Source organism: Bombina bombina, chromosome 9 (assembly GCF_027579735.1).
Source record: "Bombina bombina isolate aBomBom1 chromosome 9, aBomBom1.pri, whole genome shotgun sequence".
Lineage (NCBI taxonomy): Eukaryota > Metazoa > Chordata > Amphibia > Anura > Bombinatoridae > Bombina > Bombina bombina.
This window is the reverse complement of record NC_069507.1, coordinates 57,655,941-57,682,695: the sequence shown is the minus strand read 5'-3', so window position 1 is coordinate 57,682,695 and position 26,755 is coordinate 57,655,941. Positions and strand designations below refer to the sequence as shown.

General features: G+C 40.7%; 1 protein-coding gene across 1 annotated transcript in view; it reads left to right on the top strand.

Moving 5' to 3' along the window:
• The window catches only part of LRMDA (leucine rich melanocyte differentiation associated), a 608,495-nt gene that overhangs the window by 428,213 nt on the left and 153,527 nt on the right, over positions 1–26,755 (top strand). Inside the window, exon 6 of the mRNA XM_053692887.1 lies at positions 13,039–13,123. Within this exon, the coding sequence (XP_053548862.1) occupies positions 13,039–13,123 (85 nt within the window). The remainder of the gene's footprint in view (positions 1–13,038; positions 13,124–26,755) is intronic.

Genomic DNA, 26,755 nt, shown 5'->3' with positions numbered 1-26,755 from the left:
GCGTAGCTCATTGGGTCTCTTGTTATTGACGCCCATGATCCTTTTAGTGCTTATACTATGAAATGCCCAATTCCAGAGTTACCCTAACTGGCCCAGGACCTTTAAGAAGTAGCTCTTGATGCTTCTTCTTGTACCCCTTAAAGGGTAACTAAAGTCAAAATAGATAGATTTAGATAGAGCATGCAGTTCTAATATACTTTCCAATTTACTTCCATCATCACATTGTGTATAGTCTTTTAATTTACACACTTTCTGAGGACACAACTGCAAAACTTCACAGTGAAACTATACATCTGTCTTTGATTGGCTGATGGTTGTCACATAATACAGTGGTCCGGCAAACTGAAGTAAATTTTGAAATTTATCAGAAAAAATCCTGCCCATAAATATTCACAGTAAGTGCTATTGTATTTTTTTTAATATGCACTTTTTAATTATGTATTTTTGCTATATTTAATGGTCCATCAAAAGATGGCTGGGAAAACATCCCATGCAGCCAAAAAAGGAAAAGGCACCAAGCAGGGTCTATGTGGATATCCCTGGCTCACAGCTTATAGAATACACCAACAATACACATCATCTGCCTGACCCTGCAATAAAAGACTAGTACCCAGCATTGTTTAATATGATTTTGCATATTTGGATAGGCTGAGGCCATTGTAAAAACAAGTGTGTGTTTCTTTGTATGTATCTATGTACTTTATGCAACTGTGCACTTCATGAGACAAAATAGAAATATTGTGTTATGTTTGATGCATTTTATGTTCTAATATTTTTTAATAATTTTCCTTTCTGTATTTGCCTTTAACATCTCTGCTGGAAAACCACTCCTTGGGGTAGTTTTAACAAGCAGCGGATGCTGCAATCTACCTCCGTAGTTTGCAGATCGCTGGAAACAGGAGTTAAGAAGGGACAGTCTACACCAGAATTTGTATTGCTTTAAAAGATAGATAATCCCTTTATTACCCATTCTCCATTTTTGCATAACCAACACAGTTATAATAATACACTTTTTACCTCTGCGATTACCTTGTATAGCCTCTTTTGTCAGCCCCTTGATCACATGGCTATTTATTTATTATCTATTGACTTGCTTTTTAGCCAATTAGTGCAGTGTCTGACACAACTTCACGGGCGTCAGCACAATGTTATCTATATGGCCCACATGAACTAGCAGTCTCCTGTTGTGAAAAGCAAATAAAATAGCATGTGATAAGAGGCTGTCTGTAGTGGCTTAGAAACAGGCAGAAATTTAGAGGTTTAAATGTTATAAAGTATATTAATATAACAATGTTGTTTGTGCAAAGCTGGGGAATGGGTAGTAAAGGCGTTATCTAACTTTTTAAACAATAACAATTTTAGTGTTGACTGTCCCTTTAACTCGTCCGCCACCTCTGAGGTGGCGGACAGCAATCATCCCAATCAGATATGGCATTGCACAAGCATTTCACTAGAAATGCTTGTGTGATGATAAATGCTGACAGCGTATGCTACAGCGGATCATGTCCGCCCGCACAATGATAATTCGGCCCCCTTGTGTCAACTAGTTTGTTTTTGTTTAACAAGCTGCCCAGTTAACTTTATACTCTAATGTCCCAGCACTTGCCTTTTCTGTAAAACATACTTAAGTTTTGTAGTTTCTTGAGTCTCAAGTATAAGTCTGTAATTATTTATTTTAAAGACAGGGACCTCTTACTAAATGTGCAATCGTTTGAGCCCCCCTTCCTTTGTAGCTTTGGCCAATACTGTTATAATGTTAAACTGAGTATAGATTTTAATAACTTTAGGAAAATCAATATGCAATATTAATGCTAGCTCTAATTTAATAAAATTAAGCTTGTAAATGCCACAATGTTTTAGTGTTGTGCTGACTTAATGAGATAGATGAGTCGGCTTCCCAGCTTCAGTAGAATCCATCTTGGTAGACACACTGATCGTCTGACTGCAGTGACCTCACCGAGAGAGGCAAGCACTCAGCATGGTGCAGCGCACCCAGCGAGATACAGAGCGCTCAGCATGGTGCAGAGTGCCTAGCAAGATACAGAGCACTCAGCATGGTGCAGAGCACCTAGCGAAATACAGAGCACTCAGCATGGTGCAGAGCAATCACAGAGGTGCAGAGAGATCACAGAGGTGCAGAGAGATCACAGCGGTGCAGAAAGATCACAGAGGTGCAGAGCGATCACAAAGGTGCAGAGCACCCAGCGAGGTGCAGAGCAAACACAGAGGTGCAGAGCCCCCAGCAAGATACAGAGGAGCAGAGCCTCCAGCGAGATACAGAGGAGCAGAGTCCCCAGCGAGATACAGAGGAGCAGAGCCCCCAGTGAGATCCAGAGCGATCACAGAGGTGCAGAGCGCCCAGCGAGATACAGAGCAAACACAGTGGTGCAGAGCGCCCAGAGAGATAAAGAGCGATCACAGAGGTGCAGAGCCCCCAGCGAGATACAGAGTGACCACAGAGGTGCAGAGCGCCCAGCGAGATAAAGAGCGATCACAGAGGTGCAGAGCGCCCAGCTAGATACAGAGCGGTCACAGAGGTGCAGAGCGCTCAGCGAGATACAGAGCGATCACAGAGGTGCAGAGCGCCCAGCTAGATACAGAGCGATCACAGAGGTGCAGAGTGCCCAGCGAGATACAGAGCGATCACAGAGGTGCAGAGTGCCCAGCTGGATACAGAGCGATCACAGAGGTGCAGAGCGCTCAGCGAGATACAGAGCGATCACAGAGGTGCAGAGCTCCCAGCGAGATACAGAGCGATCACAGAGGTGCAGAGCGGCCAGCGAGATACAGAGCGATCACAGAGGTACAGAGCGATCACAGAGGTGCAGAGCGCTCAGCGAGATACAGAGCAATCGCAGAGCACCCAGCGAGATACAGAGCAATCACAGAGGTGCAGGGTGCCCAGCGAGATACAGAGCAATCACAGAGTTGCAGAGCGCCCAGCGAGATACACAGCAATCACAGAGGTGCAGAGCGTCCAGCAAGATACAGAGCAATCACAGAAGAGCAGAGCGCCCACCAGCAAGATACAGAGCGATCACAGAGTTGCAGAGCGTCCAGCGAGATACAGAGCGATCACAGAGGTGCAGAGCGGCCAGCGAGATACAGAGCGATCACAGAGTTGCAGAGCTCCCAGCGAGATACAGAGCGATCACAGAGGTGCAGAGCGGCCAGCGAGATACAGAGCGATCACAGAGGTACAGAGCGATCACAGAGGTGCAGAGCGCTCAGTGAGATACAGAGCAATCCCAGAGCCCCCAGCGAGATACAGAGCAATCACAGAGGTGCAGGGTGCCCAGCGAGATACAGAGCAATCACAGAGTTGCAGAGCGCCCAGCGAGATACACAGCAATCACAGAGGTGCAGAGCGTCCAGCAAGATACAGAGCAATCACAGAAGAGCAGAGCGCCCAGCAAGATACAGAGCGATCACAGAGTTGCAGAGCGTCCAGCGAGATACAGAGCGATCACAGAGGAGCAGAGCATCCAGCGAGATACAGAGCGATCACAGAGGTGCAGAGCGTCTAGCAAGATACAGAGCGATCACAGAGGAGCAGAGCGTCCAGCAAGATACAGAGCGATCACAGAGGTGCAGAGCATCCAGCGAGATACAGATCGATCACAGAGGTGCAGAGCGTCCAGCGAGATACAGAGCGATCACAGAGGTGCAGATCATTCACAGAAGTGCAAAACACACAGCAAGACACAGAGCACTCAGCAAGGTGAGATGAAATACAGTGAGATACAGAGGAGCAGAGCACACAGAGAGACACAGAGCATCCACAGAGGTGCAGAGCACACAGAGAGACACAGAGCATGCACAGAGGTGCAGAGCACACCGAGAGACATAGAGCATGCAAGTCAAGTCAAGAATACTTTATTAGCATGACATTATTACATGTGTTGCCAAAGTAATATGTTACAATAAAACAGATCAATAACAATTTATAAAGTAGGAGTATAGTGGGTAAATATGATAACAGTTCATTTAATCTTATTGGGGGTTTTGGTCATGTGACAGTCTGCTACATATTTTGCTACTATCCTTGTTTGTTTGTTTTCTCCTTAGAGTACACATAGTCTTTCTTGTTCCGACATCTGTGGGAAGTCTGTTATTTCTTTCATTATTTTTGGGAAGTATTTATCCCTTAAGAGTTTGTATCTTGTACAGTAAAAGAGGAAGTGCGCTTCAGTCTCTATGTCCCCACTGTCACACTGTGCACATTGTCTGGCTGCCCTGGGTGTCCATTTTGTCTGATATCTGCCAGTCTCTATTTCCAGCTGGTGGTCAGAGATTCTGTATTTAGTGAGTATCTGTCTGTGCTTTGGGTTAGTGACACTTGTGAGATACTCAGGTAGTTTGTACTCTCTTTGTAGAGACCTGTAACACTCCAGCTTTTTCTGTTGCCCTATCTGTTCCTCCCTGTGCCCAGTGTACCTCTCCTTCAGAGCTGTTTGTAAGGTGTTTGGTGACACTCTCTCATGGGCTGTGCTTTTGCTGATGTGGTTTTGCAGGTCTGATGTATATTCTCTAAATACTTTTGATGCTGGGTCACAGAGTGTTTGGTGGTAAAGTGTACTTGTGTCACTATTTGGGAGGTGACACCAGAATTTGTACACCCTTTTTTGCATTGGTAGCAGCAATGGCAATCTTCCCAGCTCTGCTCTGCACCCATTGTTAGGGGCGCTTCTGTGTACCCACAGTGCATATTTACAGAATTGGAGATGTGCGATTTCTGTGAGAGTTTTGTCCCATTCTCGGTAGTTCTGGGTCAGTGTTGGGCCCCAGACCTCACAGCCATACAGCAGGATTGGTACAATGGTGTTTTCAAATACATATAACATGTGCAGCGTAGACAGCGAGAAACTAAATACTGAGCACAAAGACAGATACTGACCACGCCAGAAGATAATGACAGATACTGACCACGCCAGGAGACAATGACAGATACTGACCACGCCAGGAGACAATGACAGATACTGACCATGCCAGAAGACAATGACAGATACTGACCATGCCAGAAGACAATGAAAGATGCTGACCATGCCAGAAGATAATGACAGATACTGACCACGCCAGAAGACAATGACAGATGCTGACCACGCCAGAAGACTATGAGGCATATTTAAGAAATGTCTTGTGGACCTGATCCGACAGTGTGGATCAGGTCTGCAAGACATCGCTGAATGCGGAGAGCAATACGCTCTCCGCATTTAACATTGCAACGCCGCCCCCTGCTGACTTGCGGCCAATGGGCCGCCAGCAGGGAGGTGTCAATCAACCCGATCGGGTTGATTTCCAGCGATGTCTGTCCGCCTGCTCAGAGCAGGCGGACAGGTTATGGAGCAGCGGTCTTTGTGACCGCTGCTTCATAACTACTGTTTCTGGCAAGTCTGAAGACTCGCCAGAAACACGGCCGTCAAGCTCCTTTCGGAGCTTGATAGATAGGCCCCAATGACAGATGCTAACCACGCCGGAAGACAATGACAGATGCTGACCATGCCAGAAGACAATGATAGATGCTGATTACACCAGAAGACAATGACAGATGCTGACCACGCCAGAAGACAATGACAGATGCTGACCACGCCAGAAGACAATGACAGATGCTGACCATGCCAGAAGACAATGACAGATGCTGACCATGCCAGAAGACAATGACAGATGCTGACCATGCCAGAAGACAATGACAGATACTGACCACGCCAGAAGACAATGACAGATGCTGACCACGCCAGAAGACAGTGACAGATACTGACCACGCCAGAAGACAATGACAGATGCTGACCACGCCAGAAGACAATGACAGATGCTGACCACGCTAGAAGACAATGATAGATACTGACCACGCCAGAAGACAATGACAGATGCCGACTACGCCAGAAGATAATGACAGATACTGACCATGCCAAAAGACAATGACAGATGCTGACCACGCCAGAATACAATGACAGATACTGACCATGCCAAAAGACAATGACAGATGCTGACCACGCTAGAAGACAATGACAGATACTGACCACGCCAAAAGACAATGACAGATGCTGATTACGCCAGAAGACAATGACAGATGCTGACCATGCCAGAAGACAATGACAGATGCTGACCACGCCAGAAGACAATGACAGATGCTGATTATGCCAGAAGACAATGACATATGCTGACCATGCCAGTAGACAATGACAGATGCCGACCACGCCAGAAGACAATGAAAGATACTGACCATGCCAGAAGACAATGACAGATACTGACCACGCCAGAAGACAATGACAGATACTGACCATGCCAGAAGACAATGACAGATACTGACCATGCCAGAAGACAATCACAGATGCTGACCACACTATAAGACAATGATAGATGCTGACCACGCTAGAAGACAATGACAGATGCTGACCATGCCAGAAGACAATGACAGATACTGACCAAGCCAGAAGACAATGACAGATTCTGACCACACATTAAGACAATGATAGATACTGACCACGCCAGAAGACAATGACAGATTCTGACCACGCCAGAAGACAATGACAGATGCTGACCACACCAGAAGACAATGACAGATGCTGACCACGCCAGAAGACAATGACAGATGCTGACCACACCTTAAGACAATGATAGATACTGACCACGCCAGAAGACAATGACAGATTCTGACCACACCTTAAGACAATGATAGATGCTGACCACGCCAGAAGACAATGACAGATACTGACTACCCCAGAAAACAATGACATATACTGACCAAGCCAGAAGACAATGACAGATACTGACCATGCCAGAAGACAATGACAGATGCTGACCATGCCAGAATACAATGACAGATTCTGACCACGCCAGAAGACAATGACAGATTCTGACCACACCATAAGACAATGATAGATGCTGACCATGCCAGAAGACAATGACAGATTCTGACCACACCAGAAGACAATGACAGATACTGACCATGCCAGAAGACAATGACAGATGCTGACCAAGCCAGAAGACAATGACAGATTCTGACCACACCATAAGACAATGATAGATGCTGACCACGCCAGAAGACAATGACAGATTCTGACTACCCCAGAAGACAATGAAAGATGCTGACCACACCAGAAGACAATGACAGATGCTGAACACACTAGAAGACAATGACAGATGCTGACCACAGTGACAATCTGATATTGGTATAGATTCAATACGCCCAATAGTGAAACTAATATCTCACCAATTTTTTTAATTTTTTTTTAAATTGCGCTATTCGGAAAGATTTGCACTCGCCCCTCATTAACCCGCTAGAGCCATAAACCATGAAGCAATATCTATTTCATAACTGTTTAACTTCTCGGTGCATTGAATGAGTTCTGCTGTGAAACCTCACAGGACAAAAAAAAAAACAACGACCTCCACAAAATGGTCCATTCTAACATATACACAAATGAAAACTTAAAGGGACACTAAACCCAAAATTTAGATGCTGATTACACCAGAAGACAATGACAGATGCTGACCACGCCAGAAGACAATGACAGATGCTGACCATGCCAGAAGACAATGACAGATGATGACCATGCCAGAAGACAATGACAGATACTGACCATGCCAGAAGACAATGACAGATGCTGACCATACCAGAAGACAATGACAGATACTGACCACGCCAGAAGACAATCACAGATGCTGACCACGCCAGAAGACAATGACAGATGCTGACCACGCTAGAAGACAATGACAGATACTGACCATGCCAGAAGACAATGACAGATACTGACCACGCCAGAAGACAATGACAGATGCTGACCACGCCAGAAGACAATGACAGATGCTGACCATGCCAGAAGACAATGACAGGTGCTGACCATGCCAGAATACAATGACAGATGCTGACCACGCTAGAAGACAATGACAGATACTGACCACGCCAGAAGACAATGACAGATGCTGACCACGCCAGAAGACAATGACAGATGCTGACCACGCCAGAAGACAATGACAGATGCTGACCATGCCAGAAGACAATGACAGATGCTGACCACACCAGAAGACAATGACAGATGCTGACCATGCCAGAAGACAATGACAGATGCTGACCACGCCAGAAGACAATGACAGATGCTGACCATGCCAGAAGACAATGACAGATACTGACCATGCCAAAAGACAATGACAGATGCTGACCACGCCAGAAGACAATGACAGATGCTGATTACACCAGAAGACAATGACAGATGCTGACCATGCCAGAAGACAATGACAGATGCTGACCACGCCAGAAGACAATGACAGATGCTGATTATGCCAGAAGACAATGACAGATGCTGACCACGCCAGAAGACAATGAAAGATACTGACCATGCCAGAAGACAATGACAGATACTGACCACGCCAGAAGACAATGACAGATACTGACCATGCCAGAAGACAATGACAGATACTGACCATGCCAGAAGACAATCACAGATGCTGACCACAATATAAGACAATGATAGATGCTGACCATGCTAGAAGACAATGACAGATGCTGACCACGCCAGAAGACAATGACAGATACTGACCAAGCCAGAAGACAATCACAGATGCTGACCACACTATAAGACAATGATAGATGCTGACCACGCCAGAAGACAATGACAGATACTGACCACGCCAGAAGACAATGACAGATTCTGACCACACCTTAAGACAATGATAGATGCTGACCACGCCAGAAGACAATGACAGATACTGACTACCCCAGAAAACAATGACATATACTGACCAAGCCAGAAGACAATGACAGATACTGACCATGCCAGAAGACAATGACAGATGCTGACCATGCCAGAAGACAATGACAGATGCTGACCATGCCAGAAGACAATGACAGATGCTGACCACGCCAGAAGACAATGACAGATTCTGACCACACCAGAAGCCAATGACAGATGCTGACCACGCCAGCAGACAATGACAGATGCTGACCATGCCAGAAGACAATGACAGATGCTGACCAAGCCAGAAGACAATGACAGATTCTGTCCACACCATAAGACAATGATAGATGCTGACCACGCCAGAAGACAATGACAGATTCTGACTACCCCAGAAGACAATGAAAGATGCTGACCACACCAGAAGACAATGACAGATGCTGAACACGCCAGAAGACAATCACAGATGCTGACCACACTATAAGACAATGATAGATGCTGACCACACTATAAGACAATGATAGATGCTGATCACACTATAAGAGAATGATAGATGCTGACCACGCCAGAAGACAATGACAGATGCTGACCATGCTAGAAGACAATGACAGATGCTGACCACGCTAGAAGACAATGACAGATGCTGAACACACTAGAAGACAATGACAGATGCTGACCACAGTGACAATCTGATATTGGTATAGATTCAATACGCAGTGGCGTCACTAGGGGGGGGCGGGGGGGGCGGGCCGCACCCGGGTGACACCCTCCAGGGGGTGACACCAAAAAAATTTATTTTTTATTATTGAAATTCAAAGAAATACAATGTTGAGATGCATAGATTATTTTATTAGAGTCTGGCATTTGTGAACATTAGTGGGACTGGGGAAGTTGTAGACACACAATTTTTTTGCCCCTTGAGCCAGTGCTGCAATTTCAACAAATAATTTTCCCGGCTGCTTTTGCTTGTTTGTACTTTGCTCCTCCCCTGCCCAATTTCACTATGAATGTTGTGGGTGTGCCGTGGGGATTGCAAAGTTGCGCTGCTAGCCTAAACCTGCCTGCCTATCTGTGCTCACTGCTCAGTGACATGCGGCCCAGGGCTGTGCACTGACAGACTTGGAACAGAGTCAGAGAGCAGAATTTTCATAGTTTGAGCACCTAAACCTTTTCTTCAGTGATTTATTTTAGAGTGCTCTGTTTATCTTTCATTTGATGTTCTGCTGAGCCAGGGAGCAGCTCTAGGCATGAGCTTTATAATTAATGCAGAGAAGTTTTACATTTTGTATGTGTGTGAGTTTTTGTGTGTCTCAGTGTTTTTGTGTGTGTGTTTTTGTGTGTGTGTCTGAGTGTGTTTCCGAGTGTTTGTGTGTGCATTTGAGTATGTTTTTAAGTGTGTCTGAGTGTTTGTATGTGTGTTTGCCTGTGTTTTTGTGTGTGTCTGCTTTCTGGGGGGGGGGGGGTGACACCATGACTTACCGCACCGGGTGACACCAACCCTAGTGACGCCACTGTCAATACGCCCAATAGTGAAACTAATATCTCACCAATTTTTTTTTTTTTTTTTTTAAATTGCGCTATTCGGAAAGATTTGCACTCGCCCTTCATTAACCCGCTAGAGCCATAAACCATGAAGCAATATCTATTTCATAAGTGTTTAACTTCTCGGTGCATTGAATGAGTTCTGCTGTGAAACCTCACAGGACAAAAAAAAAAACAACGACCTCCACAAAATGGTCCATTCTAACATATACACAAATGAAAACTTAAAGGGACACTAAACCCAAAATTTTTCTTTCATGATTCAGATAGAAAATACAATTTTAAACAACATTCCAATGTACTTCTATAATCTAACTTACTTAATTCTTTAGATATCCTTTGATGAAGAAATTGAAATGCACATGGGTGAGCCAATCACACGAGGTATCTATGTGCAGTCACCAATCAGCAGCTACTAAGCCTATCTTGATATGCTTTTCAGCAAAGTATATCATGAGAATGAAGCAAATTAGATAATAGAAGTAAAATAGAACGTTGTGTACATTTGTATGTTCTTTCTAAATCATGAAAGAAAAAAATGATGTTTCATGTCCCTTTACACAGTTAAAGGGATACTAAATCCAATTTTTTTCTTTCATTATTCAGATGGAGCATTCAATTTTAAGCAACTTTCTAATTTACTCCTTTTAGCAATTTTTCTTTGTTCTCTTGGTATCTTTATTTGAAAAGCAAGAATGTAAGCTTAGAAGCCGGCTCATTTTTGGCTTAGCACCTGGGTAATGCTTGCGGTTTGCTAAGTGGCTAAGAGGCCTATTTATTAAAGGTATGTCGGACCTGATCCAACAGTGCGGATCAGATCCGACAGACCTCGCTGAATGCGGAGAGCAATACACTCTCCGTATTCAGCATTGCACCAGCAGCTCTTGTGAGCTGCTGGTGCATCGCCGCCCCATGCAGATTCGCGGCCAATCGGCCACCAGCAGGGGGTGTCAATCAACCGATCGTACTCGATCGGGTTGAATTGAGGCGATCTCTGTCCGGCAGGCGGACAGGGTTATGGAGAAGCGGTTTTTAGAAACACGGGCCCTCAAGCTCCATTCGGAGCTTGATAAATGGGCCTCTATATGTAGCCACCAATCAGCAAGCGCTATCCAGGGTGCTGAACCAAAAATGCGCCGGCTTTTTAGCTTAGATTCCTACTGTTTCAAATAAAGATAGCAAGAGAATGAATAAAAATTGATAATATGCATTAATTAGAAAGTTGCTTAAAATTGCATGAATCATTAAAGAAAACAATTGGGTTTCATATCCCTTTAAAAAGAGATAACAAAAAAAAAATACCTCTAGGACTCCTTAAATTTTCAAACCTAGCACCTGCATTCAACTTTCATTCTATCAAGGGAGACTACTGTACCCTGACACAACAGACGTCACTATTTTACAATTACAAACCCTTATTTAACCCATTCCACAAGCGGTTTCTGAAATGTGCCTGTAATTATTGTGTTATTAATGTGTTGCTTTGCATGATGGGTGAGACGTCAGGTTTTGGGCAGCGCATGCATCTGTAGATGTTGCTTACAGGAATAACCACTAACAAAACGCTGAGACAGGTGAAGCAGTGCTTGCTTAATTAGTTTTGAAAATGATCTCTCCTTTAAAACGTGGCGCCTTGGCAGCGTCACAGGCATCACAATATATCTAGCCCATTGATTGAACTGACACTAGTTTCAGAGGTGTTTATTCAAAAGATGTTCTTAAGGGGACATGAAACCAATTTTAAACAACTTTCCAATTTACTTATATTATTACATTTGCTTCACTCTCTTGGTATCCTTTGTTGAAAGAGCAGCAAAGGGCTACTGGGAGCTAGCTAAGTGCATCGGGTGAGCCAATGACACAAGGCATATAAGTGCAGTCACCAATCGGCAGCCAGCTCCCAGTACTGCATTGCTGCTCCTGAGCCTTCCTATGAATGTTTTTACAACAAAGGATATCAAGGGAACAAAGCAAATTAGATAATAGGCGTAAATAGGAAAATTGTTTAAAATTGCATCATCTGTCTGAATCATAAAAGTTTTATTTTGAATTAACAGTCCCTGCAAACAAACCTTATTATGTGTAACATCAAATTACATAAAAAATATATTAATATATAGTTGTTGCATAGAAAATGCTTTAAACTGTTTACATCCATGTGCTAAAGGAATATTAAACACTAAATACATTGTATAAGCATAGTATTGAGGTTATCCCCCGCCTCCCTCTTGCCATGGGTGCCTGCAGGGCCGGCTCAAGCATGGGACCACGGGGGTCCAATGGACCCAGGCAGCACTTGACAAGGTTTAGCACTTCTGTGACTGAGTCAGTCACTGTCAGGCTGAGACCACTCCTCTCCTGTCTCCGTGGGGGACGTTTCAGGCCCCCAACAGCATAACCATATCATACACAAAGAAACAGAACCGTTCATGGGCTACATTAAAATGTATGCCTAACAAATCATTTAACTAGAATGCCCCTTTAAACGTATCAAGAAAGCAAAATGTAACACTCCACGCCTTACTTTGTATAAACCAACTCTCTCTCCTGGAGACCAGGAACATTTTTAGGACAACAGTTTTATTTTATTTTTTTATTGAAGGACAACTGACCGTGACTATTAGAATATATCTTGATGTATCATAATTTTAGTGACCATGTGTAAATCTTTGTATGTGATGTAAAAAACGCAAGATCTCACAGATATGTTTACAGATTTTCATCATATGCCGTATCACTTGTATGTTGATTGATGGTTGTAAGTAGATATTGTTCATCTGATTTGTAGGTTGATCTTTTTACTTGTCGTTTTTATGAACAGGTTTCCAGCAACCCTGACTCCAGCTCTCCGGATATCACATATACTCCCTTGCCATCTGTATCCAGAGATCCGGCCAATCACAAAGGTACAATGCATAAGCACCATTATTTATATAGTCTTTTCTGCACGGTGGTAAAAAAGTTTACAGCATGCTTTGTCCCTCTCCCTTGCCGCTTGATCTCGCTGCCTCAGCAGTTTCAATCTCTGAGCAGCACTTTTCATATAGATGATGAGAAAACCAAGCTCTGTTAGGTCCACTGCCTGCAAGTCAAGTTACAGAAAGATTTAGAGGCAGTTACGTGCCCAGCGACATATATGGCTACCTGATAATTTACTCATTTGATGCTGCTGGAGCATTGATTGCATTATAAAAACATATCTGAGTGTCCTACACATAACAATTGCTTAGTAATAATATTATTAATAATAATGTTAGAGTTAGGAATAGTAAACCTTAGTTTAACAAAGGTGCATTAATATATACTCATGCCATTATTGAGTTTTCATTGTTACCTCACTACAGAATTTGTTTAACATATATTTTTTAATCTAGCACTGCAGACATCCTATATGGCCAAACAATGACTGCAACAATTTTTTCCTTACTGGTGATACCTTTCAGACCAGAGGTTGTGTCAATTGCAGGAGTACTTTTGTCATTTACCTAATCAATTGCACCTTGTGCTCAAAATCCTATGTAGGTAGAACTACTAGGGAAGTGGGGACCAGAGTTAGAGAACACTTGTCCTATATATCAGGGGGGATGGCAAGCTATAGAGCAAATTCCTAAAAAAAAACAAGAGGGGGTGATAGGCTGTTTAACCTGTGCAGACAAGAAACCTACTGGATTTTCAAGCTTAATTGCTTGATACCAGTAGGTTTCAATTCTGAATACAATATAATAAACTACTGGCATAGATAGTGGATATCTGGCTTCAGAATAGGATCTTATAGCAATCATATATAGGTGTCATACTAGCATAGGATAACTATGTGTCATGGTTATAGAGTTTTTTGTTTAAGCCATTTGGGTTCTGAATTAATTGACCGTACCATAAATATGTAGGATAACTTATTGTAAAATATCATTTAATGCCCCTTTTTGAATGTCTGTATTAACTATAATAATAATAATATGACTACTTACGGTAGGGCATTTATGGATATGATTCTCACCTACATTTAATGTTCTATTTAGAGCCCTTCGCTTAACACTGTGAATGGTGTAACATGTCTCTTTAACTCTGTACAAATGCCATTGTTAGACAGCTTTGGTTTTTGCACAAGTACCCACTTTCTCTCTTTCTTCTTCTTTTCTAGCATACCTCTCTTTTCCAACACATTACTTACATATGAATGTCTAAATTGTCGTCTTTGAACAGTAACGTTTATTGAGTCACTGCATATTGCTTTTAACCAATCGTATTGTTATGTTCCCTTTATAAGGAGCAAACGGGTTTACCTATTTATGTCTATGATTACGGTCCTGTGGACCGAAACCGGTCAGACCTTTTTTCTGACTCTGTAAAGAGGATTCAATTCCCATTCTCTTACCTTTTATATACTACTAATAAAATATGAAGCGTTTTTAAGATTGAGGTTCCTACTGGATTTTTTCTACTATTGCCTCTTGGATATTTTTTCCTTAGTTAACTGATAAGGGGAATGGCCAATTAGAGCAGAGCTGGTTAATAGCGATAGTGGTACGTTTCTGATTGGCCAGACTACCCATGGGTCTCAAAAAAATAAATAAAAAAATTGTGCCAGGTGGGCAGTTATTAAGGATGTTTGGAGTAATACTTTTTATTAAAAAATATATTATTCAGCAAACAAATTCTGCAGTGGGGTATCAACAAAAACTTAGAACTGGAGTAAATATATTTTGGGACGCTTTTTTAAACTAAGGTTTACTGTCCCTTTTAAAGTATTGTACAAATATTACAGGACGTAAGAAAGGCAGACAGAGGTCTCTGCACCCGTAGGTCATTTTTGAGGGCACGGATGCAGAAGGAGGTTTGACATTTAAGCTGAAATCTTATAGGTTGTGTTTATTTCCAGAGGCACGCAACACATTGCCCAGTCTGCTTGTAAAAACTCTAATAACTGAAGATGGTATTTTAGGATTCATACTGAAAACATCTGATACTTTTATAAGTGCACCAATTATGTTATTTGTTTGTTATGTAATTATGAAGCAGGATTTATTGACATTGCAGTTATACTTATAATAAAGAGTAGCCAGACAGGCTTGTTTCATTACCGAACACTTTATTATTAAAGGTACATTGAACCCAAATTTTTTCTTTCGTGATTCAGATAGAGCATGCAATTTTAAGCAACTTTCTAATGTACTCCTATTATCAATTTTTCTTCGTTCTCTTTCTATCTTTATTTGAAAAAGAAGGCATTTAAGCTTTTTGTTTGGTTCAGAACTCTGGTCAGCACTTTTTTCTGGTGGATGAATTTACCCACCAATCAGCAAGAACAACCCAGGTTGTTCACCAAAAATGGGCCGGCATCTAAACTTAAATTCTTGCATTTCAAATAAAGATACCAAGAGAATGAAGAAAATTTGATAATAGGAGTAAATTATAAAGTTGCTTAAAATTGCATGCTCTATCTGAATCACAAAAGAAAAAAATTGGGTTCAGTGTCTCTTAACTATTTATTATCATTGTAAATAAAAATATGAGTTTGATTGTAGTGAACAGTAAATAATTAAGGAATAAAGATGGTACGTACAAAGGCCTCTACAAAGCACCCCATTAATTAAAAACATTAGTTTAAAGCTCCCTTGTTTTGTAATTTGTAAAAGCTTTTTTAGAATAGGAGATACCTTTTATTAAAGGGATACTAAACGCTGCATAGTTTTGGTCATGCATAATGATTAGTAGAATGTGTGAAAAACATTTTTTGCATGAAAAACGTTTAAAGTAAACATCAGTTGCATTTGTTCAAATTAATTTTGTAACTAAAAACGAAGTGCATGTTTGTACACAACAGGTCCTCAAAGATCAATTACTCATTAGATGATAAGAACAGTTCCAACAACTCTATTGGTGGCCAGGAGCGCACCTCCATAATCTTAGGATGCATGCCTTTATAAAAGTATGAAAGCTACAGTACATATGAAAAATGTGAAGCAAAACTAAAATAAGTGGTTATATTACTGAGCTATACTGAAACGTTCCAGTGCAAAATTAAGTCACACACATATCGCTTTCTGTGCTAGAGAACTTGACATGTTAGGGTATTCCTAGGTCAGGTTCAGACAGAGGCACTTCTGACAAAGGATGGGTTAATTAGCCCCACTGCTGCCATAAAAGGTTGTAATTCAATTCATTTTAGACCTCTTTGGTAGCCAAGAGGTTAACTTGACTTCTGATTCTCTTCTGGGTTGTGCATGCTTTACAAATACGCAGTAATAGAAGCTGCATTGTGGGCAATTACTTATGCCATAAAGTCACTGGCAGTGCTCCTCACTGTTATTATTGGCATAGTTATTAGACCAATCTCTGCCATGTGCATCATCTCTTGCTGTTGGAAATTGATTGCTGGGTATGTCAGCCCATAATTTATCAGACAGCTCATCATAATTAGAAGCAATACACAGCTTTCCAGATTGGAGAAGCACTTTGCAGTTTTTTGTTGTTCGTCTTTGATGCGCACCTTCCCTGTCTCATCATTCTCATTACATTACCAAGATCCATTTGTGAATGTTGTGATGTAAAAGCTAATCCATATTTATTAGACAAACATTCTACCAAAAGAGCTGGACTATTTTATTGCGCTATATATTTTGTAGTATTTTGTACAGTTTGATAACAAATGCAATGTTCTTCAGCTGAAGTCCTCAGGACACTCCAGCAGGTTAAGATTTGGGCCCCATTAAGGTTGACTGATCCATCTGTGATCAAGGCAAGAAGCCCTTTATTTTTTGCCTGATGGAATATCTGAGCACTGGAGATTATCTGAGTTAAGTTGGTCTGGGGAATAGACTGATGTCCTCCTTGACATAAGGATACAAGCAGAGAACCCAACTGAGATTATCCCATCTGCTGCTTCCCCTTCAGGGCTAATGTTCTGGTTACCACAGCCAAATCGGGGAACTTCCACAGTTCCACACACTGCCCGTCTGACTTCATAAACAGAACGCCCAGTACCCACCCACAACACACCCACAGGCCTATCGATCTGATTTTCACTTCGCCCACAAAACACCCATGTTTCGTCTCTCTCATGTCCCAATTTCTTCAGTAACCACATCCCACTGTAAAGGGAAATTGAGCATCCAATCAGGATGTTAGTCTTGGAGCTTGCAAGGGAGAGCATATCTACAACTTGTAGGTGCTGTCACTTTATTACTTTCTTCAGTTTAAGGAAGTTTTCTATGAAATCTCACAAGATTATGGTAAAATCCCTCAAGATCACAATAAAGTGTGAATTTAGCACAGATGATGTTGATTGGCTGTTTTTTTCACATGCAGATGACAGTAAAAGGAGTAGCTGAAATATAACTGATCACAGAGCAGTTATTCTGTTGAACTAAGAAAACATTTATTCCTAGTGTAAGGAGTCACTTCTCTACCAACAAGAGGGCCACACGTAACAGAACTAGGTTCCTCACATTCCCAGTTACTACAATAATAAATGTATGAAGATGGATTGCACCCTGTGAGAGGGACCTTTGATAAAGCCTTTGATGGCAAAATGTATAAGGGCAGTCTGTTAAATATTTTAACATATAGAGCAGTGTATAAGCATAAAAAATAAGTCCCTTTAGTAGCTGCTTTCTCTTAAGACGGTTACTGATTAAGGAATAAAACAAAACAGAAGGATACACCATAATTATTTTCCTAATAGTGAATAGTCTACACTATAGGTGGTTACTTACTTTATCCCCATATTATTAGAAAAGTGCCTATTTTTTCTCTTATCTGATGGTAACTTTTCTTTATTAATTTGTATATCATGTAACCCAATAGGAAATTCAGAGATGGAGGCTAATAACGTACATTTTTTAGTCTCTGGTTAACAGTTTACATTACTTATACAAAGGAGCCATCCTCATTAAAGGGACATGAAATTCTTCTTTTATGCCGAAACGCGTAAGCCATGATTACCACACCACCTTTTTCCTTCTTCTATTATGTGTGCCTCCTTGTGGTTTTAAACATGGAAATTAAAAGTCAAGTTTTATTATACCCTTTGGAACTGATGCGCTTACTTTCTTTGATGAACTAAGATAGAGCTTACACAGACAACATTCTTTTTAATAATGTTACATAATTCTGCACTATGTGCAGAATTATCTAACAGCTTAGCAGTACCTGTAGAAAATAAAGCAAATTAAAGATCTAACCCCTCCCCCAAAAAAACTTTACTTACCTTCCACACCTTCCTCTTCTGCTCCGCTGTTTTTCTTTTTCAAAAACACGTCACAGGAATACTGTCTAATCACAGTTACATAGTTCAGAATTATCTAACACTAAAAAGAATGTTGACTGTCCCTTTAAGTAATGTTGCAGGGTACCCTATATGTGCTGTTTTCCTGTTCAGAGGGCTCTTTTGATTTTGCTCACTAATCAGAAGTCCCCAAAGCAAAATATCCCTGGGGCCACAAAAAAAATTGTAAAGAGGGCCACCAGTTGGCCATCCCTGATATAGACCATGTATGACAGTAGTGCTCAGCTCAAATCGTTATACACCTTAAAAACTCCAGCACTCGAGGACCACCCTGACTGAGTCTACTTCATTTTATCTTTTTCCACCAATCCTTATAAGGTGATATTATAAAGTCCTGGAAGTTTAAGGACCAGTAAATATAGTAGATTTGCATAATACAAAAATGCATTATAAAAAGAAAATACAATAGCACTTAGTCTGAACTTTAAATGAGTAATAGATATTTTTCTGACAAATTTATGTCTATTTCCACTGCTCCTGCATCATGTGACATCCATCAGCCAATCACAAATGCATATATGTATATTGTGTGAATTCTTGCACATGCTCAGTAGGAGCTGGTGAGTCAAAAAGTGTATATATAAAAAACTGAGCACATTTTGTTAATGGAAGTAGATTGGAAAGTTGTTTAAAATGGCATGCTCTATCTGAATCATGAAAATTTAATTTTGACTTGAGTGTCCCTTTAAACGACAATTAAAATCAGTAGAAATGCATGTTCAATAAATGGAATAGCATTTGCTCTAAATTTCAAATGAGCAGTAGATTATATTTTTTGACAAATTTCATAATGTTCTCTATTTCATTACCTTCTGTATCATGTGGCAGTCATCAACCAATCACAGGCTCATGTACATATACACTTTGAACTTTTGCACATGCTTAGTAGGAGCTGGGGCCTCAGAAACTGCTTCTACAAAGACACAATTGGAAGTAAATTAGATATTTTTAAATTGCATGCTCTGTCTGACTTTAGTGTCCCTTTAAATTGACATGGGAGTCAAAGTAAATCTTCAGTAATTCAGAAAGAATTGTAGTTTAAAAAAAAATAAAATCTTTTAACTTACTTCTGTAATCAAATGGACCTATTTTGCTTTGTTTCCATGTTGAAACCTAGCACCTTTTCAAGAGAACATTATGCAGTGTTCTCCACAGAAAATGTTGCCAGCCAGTGGCATTATGAAGTAGCCAGGTGGGGCATTGTAATATTTTCTAATATTATATCATTTTCAGCTATTGGAAGTACAAATTAATTGCATAATTAACATAAATGTATTTAATGATAATTTGTGTAATACAAATTTTAATACTGGCTAATTTTAGCTTAATATTGGCTAAAATTTTATCCGGGTGGTCATTTAAATCATCCAGGTAGTGCACCCGCTAAAATTGTCCTGCAGAGAACACTGCTGAGGTAGACTCAGAAGAGTGCACATCTAGAGCACTGCATTGCAGCAGGGTTTGTAACAATGTACTCAATACCTGCACACTCCTGAGCCTACCTCAGTATGCTCTTATGAAAAGAAGGAAAGTTTCAACAAAAGATACCAACAGAAAATTTGATAAAAGAAGTAAATTAGATTGTTTTTATAGATATACTCTGTATCTTAATCATGCAGTGGGCTATTCTTAATAGACATCACTACACTATGTATTGTCCATCATTTTAAAAGTATTTTACCTTTTCTTTCTTTCTTTCTTTCTTTCTTTTTTGTTGTTGTTGCAGGATCCGTTAAATCCTGACACAGCCCCATAAGGGGGCTGTTGTCTCCACAGGATGGCAAAGTAGTAGCTTTTCCTTTAAAGTGGTTGCTAGGAGAAATTTGCTCTGTCAGTTTCTTTCCCATGCTCAATAGATAACTTTTGCTGCAAAAACAATGTGACAGTAGAACATAAGTTTTATGGTAGCTCCCTGATCTCACTAAAGGCAGTGGCTACACAGAGAATCTAAAATACTTAGATTTTTGCTGTTTTTAGCACAATTTTTTATGTTTACCTTTATTTACAGATGAGAATTACTTCTCTAGAAACATCGATACATAGAGGATTATCCATATTATCCACTGATGTATCTGCCATTTGTTAATAGTTCTAACAAAAACTCTTACAAATTGTATTTTTACATAGCATAAAAGCACCTAGCCAACATTACATAACATTTCATTCAAAATACTCTTGTAAAGCATTTATTGAAATAGAAGATCTGTCACATCTACATATTACTTAGAATTGCTACAGAATGTATTTTGCACTAAAGCCAAAAGGCTGGTGGGCAACATTTCAAAAATACTCTTTACTTATGTAACATATTTTATTTCTTGTTCCATAATTCTCTTTTATTGTTTAACCCACTCACTGTGTATGAAATCTCTTAGTATAGGTTATGGTGATTACAAATGATGACTTTTTACCTTTTTTTCGCTCCAAAATGTTTTAACCATGGCTCCAATTCTAGGTTTAAAAACACTATGGCAGAAAAATGGGGACTACCAGAAAACCACACATGGTATTCATTTTTATAAGAATTTTATGGCACTACTATTTGATATTGTCGTGAGGGATACAATAACTTTAATTAAAGTTTAGCCCTTATTTTTGTCATTACTTGTGGTCTGTAGGTTCTGTGTATCAATCAATCGACAATATTTACAAATTCAGTTAAGGTCACTGAACAAAGCGATACTGCATAAGCACTCAATATTTCCCTCTCATTAATCCTGCGTGGCTGTCATACTTGATTAAAAGGTAAAACGTTATTAGGAAAATAATTAAAAGGTGGGTATGTGAAAAACAAGATGCTGGCAACAGTGTTTCCTTAAATGTCTATATATTGTTTTATGTATTATTACCATCCAGAGTTCAACAAAATACGTTATAATTAAAACCATAGTGCTGTTTATGTAATATGTGCAGAACACCTTTAAGTTGTTTTGATAGTATATCTAGTTATGTATGATATTACCAAGATTTATGTCTTTGTCTTTAAATTGATATAGTATTTTCTTAATGGTTAACCAATCATTGATAGTTTTCATAAGTTAGTAGTAACATTCATTTTGTGAATGAAGTATCAAATTAAAGAAAATACATATACTTAAAGGGATAGGAAACTCCAAAATTTTCTTTCATGATATGGATAGAACATACAATTTTAAAAAAAACTTTCCAATTTAATTCTATTATCAAATTTGTTTCATTCTCTTCTTATCCTTTGCTGAAGAATCACATTTGCTCTACTGGCAGCTTGCTGAACACATCTAGTTAGCCAATCACAAGAGACAAATGTGCGCAGGCACCAATCAGCTGCAGCTCCCACTAGTGTATGATATGTGCATATTCATTCATTCAACAAGAGATACCAAGAAAACAAAGCACATTTCAAAATAGAAGTCAATTTAAAAGTGTCTTAACATTACATGTTCTATCTGAATCATGCAAGTTTAATTTTGACTTTTCTATCCCTTTAAAGAATGTGTTACACTCTTGCCTTGGTTTGGCTTATTCCTTCGGCAGAATAAGAACACTGGAATCTAAAATATTTACAGTAAATATAAAAATATGTAAAACACAGTATAACATATTCAAAATTATTTTTCATTTTAAATGTATTTGAGTGGAAAGGGCTCCATATATATATATATATATATATATGTGTGTATATATAGTGGAAAATATCTGTATATATCGATAAGTGTATATTCATATAGATATATAGGTATAGATATATATTTTACAAAAAAAGAATAGATATATATATAGAAATATATATTTACAAATAAAAGAACATTTTCTTCAATGTGAAGAACATTGGAATTTAAAGTATTCATAACTACTTTCAGGTTTAGCGCACATGAAGAATTTTTTTGACAGAGACTCTATTCTCAACACCTCACCCCAGGTCCGCTGTCTTGGGGTCACACTTGACTCTGAACTTACCTTCACTTCACATATACAAGAGGTTACCAAATCCTGCCATGCACACCTATGCAATATTTTCAGAATTCGTCCTTTCCTTACTTAAGAAACTACAAAATTATTAATAAATTCTCTAATTTTTGTCACGCATTGACTATTGCAGTCTACTTCTAAATGACCTTCCCAAACATTTCCTCTTCTCCCTCCAGTCTATTATGAATGCTTCAGCTAGACTCATCCACCTAAGTCACCAATCTACATCAGCTGCTCCGCTTTGCCAGTCTCAACACTGGCTCCCCATACACTCCAGAATACAATTTGAAGTATTAACCCTAACTTTTAAAGCACTAAAAAGCCTCACTCCCAACTATATTTCCTCTCATCTCATCTCCAAATATTCCCTGACCCGTCCTCATTGGTCAACCTCTGACTTACCACTCTCTCTCCACTCCTATTATCTCTACTTCCCTCTCTCGCCTCCAAGACTTCTAATGATCTGCTCTTGTCCTCTGGAGCTCTCTACCCCACTCCATAAGACTGTCTCCAACCTTGTATAGCTTCAGACGCTCCTTGAAAACACACTTATTCAGCGAGGCTTACTATCTCTCCCCTGTTTTTCACCCTACCTAAAATAATTCTTAAACTGCTTTGACTCACTGCTGCAACTACAATCCACATGACAAGCTACCCTAAACCTTAAGGGGCCTATCTATCAAGCTCCGTATGGAGCTTGATGCCCCGTGTCTCTGGTGAGCCTGCAGAATCGCCAGAAACAGCAGTTATGAAGCAGCGGTCACAAAGACCGCTGCTCCATAACCTGTCCACCTGCTCATCGCCGGAAATCAACCCGATCGAGTACGATCGGGTTGATTGACACCCCCTGCTAGCGGCCCATTGGCCGCGAGTCTGCAGGGGGTGGCGTTGCACCAGCAGCTCTTGTGAGCTGCTGGTGCAATGCTGAATACGGCAAGCGTATTGCTCGCCGTAAGAGCTTACCTGTAGACTGTAAGCTCTTCAGAGCAGGGCCCTCTTCCTCCTGTACTAGATTTGTTTAGTCTGTTATGCTTTTGTATCTTATCACAAAACCTTGTCTTTGTATACTCCTTTTTCTGTCCCAGCACTACAAATTTTAGCGGCTCTATACAAATAAATGATGATAATAATAATAACGTATGTATATACTGTACATATATAAATACATAAATACATACTTATATATATACATTATAGGTCCTTTCCATTCAAACACCTTGTCATACACCATATACAGTACCTTTAAACCCTTAATACATTTTTAAACATTTATATGAGTGTAACCCTTAATTTGACTTTATTTATATTGTGTTAGGTGCACATTTTTTTAACTCTTACTCTTTACGCTAGGAGGCCCATTTATCAAGCTCCGTATGGAGCTTATGCGGCTGTGTTTCTGGCGAGTCTTTAGACTCGCCAGAAACAGCAGTTACGATCCATAACCCTGTCCATAACGCTTCTCCATAACCCTGTTCGCCTGCTCTCAGCAGGTGGACAGGAATCGCCACAATTCAACCCGATCGAGTACGATCGGGTTGATTGACACCCCCCTGCTGGCGGCTGATCGGCCGCGAGTCTGCAGGGGGCGGCGTTGCACCAGCAGCTCTTGGGAGCTGCTGGTGCAATGCTGTATGCTCTCTGCATTCGGCGAGGTCTTGCGGACCTGATCTGCACTGTCGGATCAGGTCCGCAAGACCTTTGATAAATAGGCCTCTAGGTCTCCACTCACATCAATGTGCGCAAATTTAGTTTGCGCTTGAGCAAACACGTTCACTTTCAACTTTTAATATGCACGCAAGTTAGCATTGGCGCAATATCAATTATCTCAACCCATGCTAACTTTAGTTCACCACTTGTAATCTAGCCCATGGTTGGTTTCTGGTTTACTGGACAGTAAAGCTATTCTGGGTACATAAGCCATATACAATATAGGATATTCTACAAACATCTACTCTTTCAAGGGACAATTGCATTCCAATGTGGGGCACTGTCTGTCAGAGAATTTACATTTTATTTTGAGAAAAAGCTTTCAGTTAAATAACACAAGTGCTATGAACTATGATTGACATTACACATAGACACGCTTGCTACACTAAGGGGTCAATTTATCAATCTGTGGCGGACAGGGGCGTACATATGCACCCCTGTCCCGCGCAGCTCGCCTCTGGCGGGCTGAATTCCGCTGGTGGAATTCAGCATTGCTATCGAGCGCTATTTTGTGCTCACATGCAATCCCGCCCCCTGCCCGCGCACAGTCAATCATGCATGGGCAGGAGCTGTCAATCTCTGTGGTCGGATGAGACCGGGGAGATTGGAATTCGCCACGTTAGAGGTGGCGAAAGGTTAGGAAAGAAATGGTCTGGTGAGAACTTGCAGTCATAGGGGGTCGAAAGGCTTGCAAAGCCTTTGATATATCGACCCCTAAATGTTTTAATTATTAGACTTGCTATGGGGTGCGGATTAGCTTGGAAGGATTAGATCGAGGAAGCTCTTTGTGGAGAAGTTTGTGAACTTCTGAGACAGAAAACACCTGTCACATCTGCTGCGTGGTGATGCTCTTTTTTGGCTTTAATCCTGTATACCCTCTCGTCTTATTTGACACCCGAAGATAAGTAACGCATTTATAGTTTAATCATAACCTTCCTTATAAGGTGATTATTGATTGATATGTCTGCAATAAGTTCATAATAAACACTGCTATTATTTTACTGCATTCTTGTGTCAGCTTCAGTTTCCCCGTACTAGTGGTGCTCCCTTGTTTGTCAGAACATACCACTAGCTATGCTTTTCAGCAAAGGATACCAATTGAATGAAGTACATTTGATGATAGAAGTAAATTTAAAATATTCTTAAAATTCCATGTTCTATCTTAACCATGGTAGTTTTCACTTGTCCATTAAAATAAAAACCTCCAATGTCCTGTCTAAATGCACCAATTGTACATATATGCAGGTGCAACGCATTATGTGTTTGCAGTCTCTTTATTAGAAGCAGGGTCTGTAGGATACAGGGCTGGTTGATTTACAACACTGCTTTCCCACATCTGACTCTCATTCTATTGTAACTAGTGTGTGGGAATGTTCTGCAGACCAAGGCAGCCATGCTTCCTGTGTAATTTCAGCCTCAGCACATTTATCAATGGCAGTTAGGTAGGGGTCATCCAGATGAGGAGCTTCTTAAAGAGGTTAATTATAGGGATATGAAACCCAAATTTTATTCCTTTCATGATTCAGATAGAGCATGCAATTTTAAGCAACTTTCTAATTTACTTCTATTATCAATGTTTCTTCGTTCTCTTTGTTTCTTTATTTGAAAAGCAAGAATGAAAGCTTAGGAGACAGCCCATTTTTGGTTCAGCATCTGGGTAGCTCTTGCTGATTAGTGGCTAAATGTAGCCACCAATCAGCCAGCGCTACCCAGGGTGCTCGGTGATTGTGGTGTCTTACTATACAGATGGCTGATTATTTTGGAACTTTCTGTAAAGGTATTCTTTCTAACCCAATGATGTGCTTGAGAGTAAGGGAGGTGACGAGGAACTTGATGTTTTAACTTGCATTAAATGGCTATGACAGTGCATAAAGAAAATACTCTAATATGTTAGAGAAATTTTATTATTGCATATTACCATGTGTTTAACCTCTACAAATTGATTAAACACATAATTCAAATCAGTTCAAGGGGCCCATTTATCAAAGGGCTTGCGGACCTGATCCGACACTGCGGATCAGGTCTGCAAGACCTCGCTAAATGCGGAGAGCAATACGCTCTCCGCATTTAACATTGCACCAGCAGCTCACAAGAGCTGCTGGTGCAACGCCGCCCCCTGCTGACTCGCGGCCAATCGGCCGCCAGCAGGGAGCTGTCAATCAACCCGATCGTATTCGATCGGGTTGATTTCCGGCGATTCCTGTCCGCCTGCTCAGAGCAGGCGGACAGGGTTATGAAGCAGCGGTCTTTAGACCGCTGCTTCATAAGTTGTGTTTCTGGCGAGTCTGAAGACTCGCCAGAAACACGGCCCTTCAAGCTCCGTACGGAGCTTGATAAATGGGCCTGCAAGAGTTGTAGTGCACTGCTAGGAGCTAGCTAAAAACATCTGGTGAGCCAGTGACAAAAGACAAATGTGTGTAGCCCCCAATCTACAGCTAGCTCCCAGTAGTGCATTGCTGCTGCTGAGGATAAGTACATATCATTTTTTACAAAGGTACCCAACAGAACAAAGTAGAAGTTAATTTAAAAATCATATAATCTGTCTGAATCATGAATTTTTAATTTAAACTTTACTATCCCTTTATACATTCAGTGT